This window comes from Melanerpes formicivorus, unplaced genomic scaffold (genome assembly GCF_026170545.1).
Source record: "Melanerpes formicivorus ecotype bairdi unplaced genomic scaffold, bMelFor1.0.p_v2 SCAF_14, whole genome shotgun sequence".
Taxonomy (NCBI): Eukaryota; Metazoa; Chordata; class Aves; order Piciformes; family Picidae; genus Melanerpes; species Melanerpes formicivorus.
Window position 1 is genome coordinate 8,269,213 of NW_027142366.1, and position 12,024 is coordinate 8,281,236.

General features: G+C 43.8%; 1 protein-coding gene across 2 annotated transcripts in view; it reads left to right on the plus strand.

The window, feature by feature from the left end:
• PDILT (protein disulfide isomerase like, testis expressed) overlaps positions 1-9,944 on the plus strand; it is a 24,983-nt gene extending 15,039 nt beyond the window's left edge. The window contains exons 5-11 of one of the 2 annotated variants that reach the window (XM_068146828.1): positions 606-716; positions 1,692-1,817; positions 2,766-2,963; positions 4,414-4,534; positions 6,266-6,447; positions 7,927-8,016; positions 9,740-9,944. In XM_068146828.1, coding sequence (XP_068002929.1) covers positions 606-716; positions 1,692-1,817; positions 2,766-2,963; positions 4,414-4,534; positions 6,266-6,447; positions 7,927-8,016; positions 9,740-9,811 — 900 coding nt within the window. In that variant the 3' untranslated portion in view covers positions 9,812-9,944. The remainder of the gene's footprint in view (positions 1-605; positions 717-1,691; positions 1,818-2,765; positions 2,964-4,413; positions 4,535-6,265; positions 6,448-7,926; positions 8,017-9,739) is intronic. The other variant, XM_068146829.1, reaches the window with a different exon arrangement.
• Positions 9,945-12,024: the final 2,080 nt, after the last annotated feature.

Below are 12,024 nucleotides of genomic sequence, written 5' to 3' on the forward strand. Positions count from 1 at the left end.
AGCTGAAATTCAAACAGTTTAACAGAACAGCTAGTGCATTTACAGGCGAGAGAGACAAGCAGGAGACAAAGAGCAACCTTTGGACAACTCATTATTTTCAATCTGGCTGCCTACATTCAGGCTCCTAATTATATTTAAGGATCTGGATCAAATAGCTTGATCTTCCAACCCATGTTTTAATCAACACACTGCCAGGTTCAGTGACTTTCACAGATACTCAACTCTTTTCCTTTGCACTGCTTCTGACCAGGAATCTTATTTCCTGCCAATCCACAAAAGAAGTGGCCAACAATAAGAGCAAAATTACAAAGGAAAGGAACCAACATTTAGGGTATGAAGTAGTCAGACCAAGGACAGTGTGTACAGCTACAGCAAAAGATATTTCAGTGTGTTAAGATTACTAAGCAAATTAAAGTGTTCCTTGAATTTTAGCTATAATCTTGTTCTGTAATCTAGCTGTGACATTTATTTTACAAGCTATCCTCAGTAACTGAAATTCCATAATAAAACAGCAAAGCTGAGAACAACATTTAGAGTAAAGACAGTCACTTTGGTCTTATAGTTGCTAAGGCAATCAACCTCACAATCCTCGCTATTTGCCCAAGGGAAAACCTGTACATAATGAAGTGCTTGAAGGTGGCAGACAGAACAAACTGGATCTAACAAGGATAATCAAAACCTTTACCTTGGATTTGGTTACTGAATATAATCTTCAGGTATGTGCATTTCACTGTATTAACAAAAGCTAAAGGAAAAAGAGAGGAAAGACAGGAACCCATACAGAATGCAACCTAGAGAGCTATTCTGGTGCTCAGTGTTTGAGAATTTTGTTTGCTTGTTTGACTAGGCCAGCCCTTAACACATCTAGAAATACCAGCAGAACCCAACAGGCATCTCTTGGTGTAATCCAGGCCCAAGGATGCTTTCCTCTTAGAGGAGAAAGGGAATAGCTGGCCAGATAGCGAACCTGCAAACACACCTCCCTCTTGTGGGGTTCACTCCATGGCCTGAGCTGCTTCTGCAGCAATTAGATGGGGTCAGAGGTTGGACTGTCAGTCCTTAATCCCCTTTAAATACCTTCTACTCCCAAGCAGAAACTGGGTCTTCTGGGCCACAAAAAGGGAAAAAGAAGCCAGCACCAAATGGCTAAGGCAAGTAGAAAGGTGAAGACATGGAAACACTTTCCTGGGGGACACCACAATGCCTCTGAGCATGGAGTGGCATGAGAAGGGCATTGCTGTGCAGGGAAAGAGATGTAAGATGCTGATGCCATCCAGAACTAAAGGAAGTACCTCAACCAGACCCAGCTCCTGCAGCTGCTGCAGTTGGGCCTCCCTGGGAACACCTCCTTTTTCTTTCACCACATCTTCAGCATTAATTCTTCAGTATGTGTTATACAGGAGGTCAGACTAGAAGTTCACAACAGGCTCTTCTGACTGTAAAAATCAATGAATAATGATGAGGTTTTCCCTGAAATGGAGAACATTCAGCAGTTGCTGATTTTTCTCACTTTATCTTCTTTAAGACAATGAAAAAAAATCCAACAGTTATGGAAATGATTGGGAACTGAGGACTTGACTTTAGAAGTAAAATTTGCAATAGCAGAAGGGAATGAAACTGATGTGCTGAGCCTCTGATTCACTGTTCTGCTTACAAAGACTGGAGCAGATGTTGAGTCTTTTGTTTCCCAGACATCTGTGAAGATTTTTGATGTCCCTGTTGAAAATCACATCCTGCTGTTCACCCCAACGAACTCGGAGGCGTTCAGTGCGATTTATGAGAACTACACGGCCGCTGCTGCGGAATTCAGAGGAAAGGTTTGTGATGCTGAATCCTGCTCTGCCAATAGGAATGCCAACAGATCAAGGGGAAAACAATCCCTGTTTCTGGTAAAAGCATACTGCTGTCAGTCCATCTGACAAGTCTATCAAAGCTTCTAGAAACAGTTTCAGTAACTATTACTTGAATTTGAAGGACATGAGCTGAAAAAATTAACTGCACTTGAAAAGGACACTTGGAAAGGCAAAGATAACACAAACCAACACTCATTCTAACTGCTCCAAATAAACCTGGTCCTGATTGTACAAATGTGACTGGCTAGGAGCAAGGTTCTAGCAGTTTCTGCCACCAGCAGGAAATGCTATGAGGGTCTCAGAGTATTACCTGAGCCGAGAGACGGAAGGAGCTATGAAAGCCAAGCAATACTGATCTGCATAGCCTTGCTTGCAGCACACATTTGCATGCACATAAACAGGTACAGGCAGTCTGACACAGAAGTATTTGAGTTTCCCATTGTTAGTCACTGTGATGCTGCCCCTGCTCCAAGCACATGAGACACTGGAGAATGGTAAGTCAGCTTGTAACAAAAGATCACATTTTGTATTGGTAAAGACACGTGGAACACAGGGTTTTTTAGCTCTTTTGTCCTGTTAAGATTTATTAGGAAGAGCAGTAAGTGCTTTGAGGGGTAATGTAGAAATGTTACTAAAATAAGAGCTAGCAAACCACCATGAAAAGGACAGGATGGAAAGCTCCATTACTTTTGGCTGCTTCAGCACTTGTTTCTAACTAGGATCAAGGCATGACAAAGTCTACTGAGCTGCTGGCTGTTGGACTGAGACCGAAAAATGGTTCTACATGATTCCCAGCATTTAAAAATAGATAATAGATCCTAACCCACTGCCAACGTGCAGGGTCCATTCCTCTAAAATCACTAAAGCAAAGCTGGAAAACTGAAGCAGCTGCATGACTCTCTCTCTTATCAGATAATGTTTGTCTTGGTGGACACCAACGAGTCGAGGAACGGGCGAGTGTTTGAGTATTTTCGCGTCAGGGAGGTTGATGTTCCTGCTGTGAGAATCCTGAACCTGACAAGCAATGCAAAGTACAAAATGCCTGCAGACGAGGTGACTGTGGAGAACCTGAAAGAATTTTGCCAGAGCTACCTAAATGGAAAAGCAAAGGTATATCCACTACCTATGAGACACCCCTCTAACAAATGTGCAAAAGGTGTGGTTTTTAATTAGCACATTGCTGATTGTTCCAATCAGCAGTTTATTCATTTACTCTGGGCCTAATGGCTGACAGAACATTCCATGGTATCTAACAACTCAAGTGGGCTACAAAGCTCTCAAGTCATAGAATCATAGAATCAATAAGGTTGGAAAAGACCTCAAAGATCATCAAGTCCAACCTGTCACCCAAGACCTCATGACTACTAAACTATGGCACCCAGTGCCATGTACAATCCCCTCTTGAACACCTCCAGGGATGGGGACTCCACCACCTCCCTGGGCAGCCCATTTCAATGGCTAACGACTTCCTCTGTGAAGAACTTTCTCCTCACCTCCAGCCTAAACTTTCCCTGGTGCAGCCTGAGACTGTGTCCTCTTGTTCTGGTGCTGGTTGCCTGGGAGAAGAGACCAACCTCCTCCTGGCTACAACCTCCCTTCAGGTAGTTGTAGAGGGCAATAAGGTCTCCCTTGAGCCTCCTCTTCTCCAGTCCTATGTGAAAGTTAGATACATCATTTATGGCCCAATATTTTAATGGATTTCAGCTGATGCACTTTAGTAGTTTAAAAACTTTCTGTGTCTTGATCTTTCCAATGCTGTAATGAAGGTGTTTCACTCCTCTAGTTGGAAGGGATGACTGAACTGGATTTTGTGGTTACAGAGAAGTCCAGTAAATAAAATATTGTCACTTTCAGACTTGTAGCAAGCAAGCTTAGCAGAGACAATTTTCACAATGGGGACCATTCCCAGTGGTAAATGCAGTATTTGTTGTCATGATGAGGCACCATTCTTCAAACTCATGTGAAAAACACACCAAAATGTTTTACTTATTCAGTGCTTCTGAGGGTGATTTACTTCTGCTCCCATCATGAGGAGAAAAGATGAAGTAGTCAGGCTGACAGAAGGCAGAATTTAAGAGATTCAAGCAGTAGATCCTACTTTCAGTGTTGGATGGGGACAGGGCACTTCTTCACCAAGATCTGCCAAAGGTGGTGAAGGCAGAGATTTAGCCATCAATGCACACTGGCTTTGCAGCACTTTTGAGAGCCCTCAGCAGGTAATCTTTTCAGTAGTCTATCATCTGAACACTGAGCAAAAAGAAATCAGAGCAATGAATCTAAACAGTTCCAAAGGCTCATTTTTTAGGCAATGGATACTATGGATTCTGTACTAAGACAAGAACAAGTAATTCCAACTCCCAGCTACACAGGGGCACAAAACTCCATCTCCCTGCTAAAGGGAGAGAAGGTGATAACACATGAAGGCTGCCTAGGATGTAGAGAGATTAAAAAAATAGACAGACTAAGAGTGCACATTAAGTAATACCCCACAAGCCTGGGATTAACAGGGATTTCTCAGTGGTCCCTCCATTCTCACAGCAGTGTTTCTGTTTCTGCTTAGCTACATCTCCCTAGTGAAGAAATTCCAGAGGACTGGGACAAGATGCCTGTCAAAGTGCTTGTTGGGAAGAATTTCAACAAGATTGTCTTCAATAAGACCATGACTGTGTTTGTTCTGTTTTGTAAGTGTTACTGTTGTACTTGAAGTTGCTTTAAAATGGAAATGAAAAACAACAGCTCATGCTTACTGCCAATCTAATCTTTCCGCTTTACAGAAGCCAAGCTTAATGAATTTTTGTTGTCCAATGAAAGCACTGAAGAAAAAGTTGTGGCATTTCTATGGAAACACTGTGATACCTTTGCTGATTTAAGGGATCCAGTGTCATTCAATGCAACCCAAAGCAAATATTTGTCAGGACCACAGCAAATCTTAGTGTTGAAAGACAAAAATTGACACTAGAACATTGTGTTGTACCACAGAACACCACTGGAAGTATGGGTCAGGCTCTCTTCCAAGGACACAGGGAGAGTTAAGTGAGGTTGTCTGGTTAAAATGCTCTAGGATTAAATCCCAGAGAGGAGCTGTGGCTTTGCAAATTGTAACTCCTTTTTAAACTCCTCTCTCTGCAAGGAAAACGGCTTTCATGCTTGACTCTTCCCAGCAAGAAACCACTGCCCTATCTCTGTACCAGCCAACAGGGATTAGTCTGTGCCTTAATTACTTCAGCAGAGCAAACATGCAGCATTAACATAAATATAGACAACTAGCTGTACTCTCCTGGATGTCAGAAATTCTTAAAGGAAGTACATTCCTGCAGTCCTCCTTGTGGGCTGCAGCCACTGCATTCACACAAGTCATTTTTATGTAGCAGTATCATGAACAAACTGATCTGAGAAGGAATTGAACTACATCCTCTGGAAATGAAAGGCTAGTAAAATTACAGATGTAGGCTACCCAGGAGAGTTCCCCAGAACTTTTAATTCCATCTAAACTGAGCATGAGCATTGTTCTCATGTCTGAAGCACTGCAACTACATTGTATGCTCTTTGAGGGGATACGGGGCTCTTATCAGTTTGCCTTTTTGAGTGCAGTGCTCAGAGTCAAAACACCACCATACTTCAAACTCCTCCTTTTAGTATAAATACAGTTTATGAACACAGTTAATTTTACTATGCAGAAAGCATTTAGTGCTTCTGGCAAGTAATTCCCTATAAGAATAATGTGAGACTTACTTGGGTTGCATTTGTTATCTAGCACACCTCTCCAGCAAAGCCATACAAGCAGCACTGTTTGTTACAGCCATAGAAGGCTAAACAGAGCTAAGGCAGCACTACTGTCATAGTATCATAGTATCATTCAGGGTTGGAAGGGACCACAAGGATCATCCAGTTCCAACCCCCCTGCCATGGGCAGGGACACCTCACACTAGATCAGGCTGGACAGAGCCTCATCCAGCCTGCTCTTAAACAGCCCCAGGGACGGGGCCTCAACCACCTCCCTGGACAACCCATTCCAGGGTTTCACCACTCTCATGGTGAAGAACCTCCTCCTCACATCTAGCCTGAATCTCCCCACCTCCAGCTTCATTCCATTCCCCCTAGTCCTATCACTCTCTGAGATCCTGAGAAGTCCTTCCCCAGCCTTCCTGTAGGCCCCCTTCAGATACTGGAAGGCCACAATTAGGTCACCTCGGAGCCTTCTCTTCTGCAGACTGAACAGTCCCAACTCAGCTAGTCATTACTACATCAAAACTCATGACATTCACAAAAGGTGAATGGTTTCAAGTAGAGACTGACCACAACTGAAATCCAAACCCCTGTTAACTCTAAGGGTTAATCAGGTCCCAGTGATAGCACCAGTACATGCTCTTCTGCCAGAATGGATGCTGCTACTTATCTTTTACAATTTGCAGATGCCCCTTGGTCCTCTGACTGCAAAAAACTCCTGCCAGTCTGGGACAAGCTAGGAGAGAAATATGAAGGTCACAAAGACATCATGATTGCAAAGATAGATGTCACAGCAAATGACATCCTGACCGTCGGGTTAGATCGCTATCCCTTCTTCAGACTCTTCCCTGCTGGACAAGATTACCAGGTGAGAAGCTGTGAGGGGAAGAATGTGGGGAGACAGCTACACTCTGAGGTGTAATATATACCCATGTATGTGTGTGTGCATGTGTGCACCTTGCTGAGAAAGGAGACCTTTAAGCAAGAATGCTTAGTCCTTATCTACTCAACATTGGATCCATTCCCATCAAGAACCTGAATTAGAGGAGAAACCCTTCTATGGTCTTCCTCTATGTGTGAGGCCATGACCAAAGCCTATGCATCACCCTCATTTGGACCTGCAAGTCTTCACAGCCTTACATTCTGATGTTTAACCTCAAATCTGCCTGCTGGCTTCCAGCAAGTCGCAAATCAGAGTGAACTTACAGATACCTCCTAATTACTGCAGTGCCTTTTTACTTCAAAGCAAGATGTACTGCCACTGAACTACCCTCTGCCACTTGTTTCTGGAGGAGCTATGAATTCAGCCTCTAAAATGCTGATACATCCTCTACATTTTCATAAAAGCCAAATCCCCAAACTTTCTTCTACACTGGCTTGTGCCAGTAATTTCACTTCATTCCAGTGTTACAGCCTTAACTGGGAATAAATATTTGTTGTCAGGACCAATAATCTTTACAATATGCTATCTAAAGGATCCAACCCACCACAGTTACACAATAAGAAGAAAATTCTGCTGGAAGAGGCAAAGAAAAATATTACAGTCAAATTCCTCCATCTGCCTAGATAATCTAATTAAAAAGAAAGTATCTCTGGAGCACACAAGAAAAATAAATTTAATTCTAAGATACTGTTATAATTTAGACATTACTAAGCTTTCCATTTTCCTTCTAGGTCCCAAACTTAAATTAAATCCTAAGACATTTCCCCATGTCCTCATTTAATCTTTGAGGGAGAATATTTTCCTCTCGGATGTGCATGCACAGCTTCTAATGAATGGAACTGCAGTCCTGCACACTCACACCCTGTTTGGCCTTCATGTAGAAAAGCAGGAACCCATTAAATGCTCATAATCAAAGGCTAGAGTTTGGTCAGTGTAAAGACCTGAAATCACCCGACTGGTTATGTTGCTACTTCCAGCATTTTGTGTACACGGTGGAATACTTAGCCCTATGAGGAGAGGCTGAGGGAGCTGGGATTGTTTAGCCTGGAGAAGAGAAGGCTCAGGGGAGACCTCATTGCCCTCTACAACTACCTGAAAGGTGGTTGTAGCCAGGAAGGGGTTGGCCTCTTCTCCCAGGCAACCAGCACCAGAACAAGGGGACACAGTCTCAAGCTGCGCCAGGGGAGGTTTAGACTCGAGGTGAGGAGGAAGTTCTTCACCGAGCGAGTCATTCGTTGAGTCATCGACCCTGGAGGTGTTCAAGGGGAGATTGGACGTGGCACTTGGTGCCATGGTCTAGTCATGGGGTCTGTGTTGATAGGTTGGACTTGGTGATCCTCGAGGTCCTTTCCAACCTAAGTGATACTGTGATACTGTGTTACTTAACCTTCAAACTCTTTTCAGGAGGTGGCCTATGCTGGAGACCATACCTTGGAGGCATTTTCTGAATTCTTAGAGGAAAAAGGCAAGAGGAAAGCACAAGCAGGAGAGAAGGTAGGTAGGCACTTGATCCAGACACTGACTGATCTTTGTGTCGTCTAAGGCATGTTCACACCTTGTACAGGCACACTCTGCTGGCTATAGCATAGTCACACATGAGCTTCAGCCACTGCTCATGTCCATGCTCCAGCAGTTCTTACCAGCTCTTAGCTGACTAGCTTGGCATGATGACCACACTAGCTGCAGTCACTTACCACTGCCTGGCAGGCACATGTCCATTCACACCCTTGTTTTCATCACACACAAAAATTTTCTTGTACTGCTCCTGTCATCAAGGACCACCAGTGTTAAGGAAGTGACTACTGCATGGCAGAAATGAACCTGCATCTTAACAGGTGCTGGCAAAACTCAGCCAGGATTTTAGCTAAAGAAAGGCCCAACCAATTTAGTTTCAGCTATAGCTGGAGCAGTTCAAACATCCATCACCCACTTCACCCTGTTTCATTCAGTGGAGCTTCTCTTCTTCATAAAGTGAGGGCACAACTGAGAGCAAGTATTGTCCTGTCTCTTGGCAGCCTGGTATATGATTACAGTTTGGTTCCTCAACCCTTTCTCCTCAGCTGTAAATCAGAGCAGATAAGCATGAGCTGTCCCAGATGTTATTTAACCTGGACACTTCACTGGAAGTGAATAATGTGATCAAGCTTCATACAGACAGCCCCAAGCAACAGGGGAAAAAACCTAACATATGGGAGACACTGTCTGCCCAGTATAAGAATCTGGGGTCCATTCTGCCCAGAAGTGAAGTAAATCCACAGTGTGGCAATAGTTAGCACCAATGCTCTTTCCAACTAGTAGGGAAACTCTCCGTGGGTGGAAATGGTTTTGAATTTCAGACTTATTTCCACCAGAGGCTTTGATTTGCTCCTGAATTCACTACTGAATTAGGTGGTTACAGATGGAGAGAGATGACTAAACCAATAGTGAGACACACAAGTCTGTAATGAAGGATCAGACATCCAATCTGCCCAGTCATAGCACAATTCTGTTTCTCAGGCGTCTGCCTCTGTTACATGTTCTCTAGTGATGTGTTTGAAGCAAATCTGTTGAGTCCTACAGTGTTTTACTCACCATGCTAGAGCTGTGTACATGCTGTCACCTCTTCGTCATGCTTTATTTCACATTAAAGAATAAGTAAAAAAGCCAGTTTAGGATAAATCATTCAAAACCACGCTCTGTGTAGCAAAAGGGGTAAGTAATTGGAATTTTCTCATCTCTTCACATTCTCTGTCCTTACCTGACACTCATCAAATTTTCCCAGAAGACTGCAGTATTAGGCCACCTGCAATATAGTGCCTGATGTGAAGTCTCGTGCTGGATTAACTCTTCATCCTCTGCTCAGGGCATTCAGAAATACACAAACAAGATACCTAAGAAAGTAGTTTCTTTTATGAAAGCCTAGGAAAGGCTGTTTGATGCCCACCACCTTACCAAACAGGGTTTGCTAAGTTCTCATTAAACTTTCACACAGTGCCTTATCTAAGTTTTGCCACAAACCATTGTGAAGGTTTAAAAACAAAATACATTTTTAACAGCAGCTTCATTCCTTCTGACTTCATTACAACCCCTCAAAGGTCCTTGGTTGAAATGATGAAAATCTGCAATTCCTATCATCTAAAGATTTTTCTTTGGAAGAATTACTAGAGCAATTCCTGGGAACATCAGTAGCTTTGCTCTTGTATTTCCTTTTTTTTTTTCCCTTCTTCTTTTTTTTAAGGATCATTCAGGAGGAACCAGAGAGGATCTCAGCCAAAAAGAGACTGCAATAACAGAGAAAGAAGAACTGTAATAGTGTGAAGAAAGAGCACAATTCTGAGGATTGTGGGGAATCCTTCCTGGAAGGAACTCATTGGAAGCATGAATCATCACCAGTGAACACAGAGCTGGATCAAAAATTAAAAGAACTCTGTGTCAGTGTTTCATTACGTGTGAACTCTCTTCTGAATTCAAGTTTGACTCATAGTTTGCCCAAGATCAGTTGTCATGCTTTTAGGACAAGTCAATTTTGGATAGAACTGCAAACAGTGCAAACCAAAGCCTCACTCAGTGGCAAGATGGGATCCCAGATACCAGGTGGCTAGTTTTAAAGAGACCAACTTAAGTTTGCTGTGGGTGAAAACTCCCATTGCAGCTGGAAGGCACAGGATTGCAGTTAACAGTAAGGGTTTCTCAGCACCCTTGTTACAGAATCACAGAATCACCAAGGTTGGAGGAGGCCTCAGAGATCATCAAGTCCAACCTGTCACCACAGACCCCATGACTAAACCATGGTACCAGGTGCCATGTCCAATCCCTTCATGAACACCTCCGGGGTGGTGACTCCACCACCTCCCTGGGCAGCACATTCCCATGGCTAACAACTCTCTCAGTGAAGAACTTTCTCCTCACCTCCAGCCTAAACCTCCCCTGGTGCAGCTTGAGACTGTGTCCTCTTGTTGGGGGGGACTTTATTTACAAATATCACACAGAAATAATCACTTGTCAATCCAAACACTGAAATATGCCAGCACTGTTTATCTTACATACAACTGAAGGAAGTCGCCTCTCCCTTGGACATCAAACATGAGTTCTCTGGGACACTGCCAAAAGGGTCTTGCACAAAGCAAGCCTGATTGCTGCTGGATATTGAGTTACATTTATCTTTCATTTTACACTGGGCTAGCAAACAGAAGCCCTCATTTGATATCCTGGGAGATGAGATTAGAAGGTGAATGAGATGAACTAAATCCCAAAGAGAGGGAAGTGCCAGCATGCTTCCCCTTTGTTGTTTGCGACATGATAAAATTTGAACGGCAACTAGAGCCACCAATACATTCTGAATGACTATTAAGCACAGAGGCTGTAATCTTTTAATTAGTTTCCTCACAGAAAAATGGAGCAAGCAATGTTCATCAACACTCTGTATCTGGCAGATGGGTTTACCCACATTCAAGCTAATGAAAAAGAATTAATTTTCACTGTGCCTACAGCCTGTGGACAAGGCTCAACCCTGAAACTGCTATCTATCCTATTAGGAGGTGCAAGATTACATATTAATGAAAACATGTGCCATCTCAGCAACTAACATCCTCAGTTCCGTTCCAGCCACTCTCAGATGCTGTGTCAAGACCAGGGGCCAAATGCAGGCTCACATGCCATGTCCTGACGCGTGAGAGGAGCGGCAGTAGACAGCGTCTGGCAAAAGCCTGTCTGAAAGGCAAGGCTTCCTAGGGACAGAAATCTGCCTCGTCACTGGCTGGGCTGACCCTTGACCATGGCAGGACATGCCCTCTGTGCAAGGCGCGTTGTTCCAGAACACATTCCTGGAACGAGAATTTCAAATCATTGATCAGATTCAGATAACTCATCACCAGCTCACTTCCCCTGTCGTGCCAGCTTCTGTCAGTTTAATAAGCAAAACTACTAGCGCACTCTGCAGTGGCTCTTCAACTGTCACAAGCACCACCATGAGGATGGGGAGACACTGGAACAGGTTGCACAAACAGGTGGTAAAAAAAATCCCTGGAGGTTTTTAAGGCCAGGCTGGATTGGGCTTTGGGCAACCTGAGCTAGTGTGAGGTGTCCCTGCCCATAGCAGGTGGGCTGGAACTAGATGATCCTTGAGGTCCCTTCCAACCCTGACAGTTCTATGATTCAAGCCCTAAATGTCTGAAACAGAATCACTTAGCCTGGAGAAGAGGAGGCACAGAGGAGACCTTCTTGCTGTCTACAACTACCTGAAGAGAGGTTGTAGCCAGGTGGGGGTTGGTCTCTTCTCCCAGACAACCAGCACCAGAACAAGAGGACACAGTCTCAAGCTGCACCAGGGGAAGATTAGGCTGGATGTTAGGAAGAAATTCTTCATAGAGAGAGTGAATGGCCATTGGAATGGGCTGCCTGAGGAGGTGGTGGAGTCACCATCACTGGAGGTGTTTAGGAGGAGACTTGATGGGGTGCTTGGTGCCATGGTTTTGTTGATTAGATAGTGTTGGATGATAGGTTGGACTCGGTGATATTGAAGGT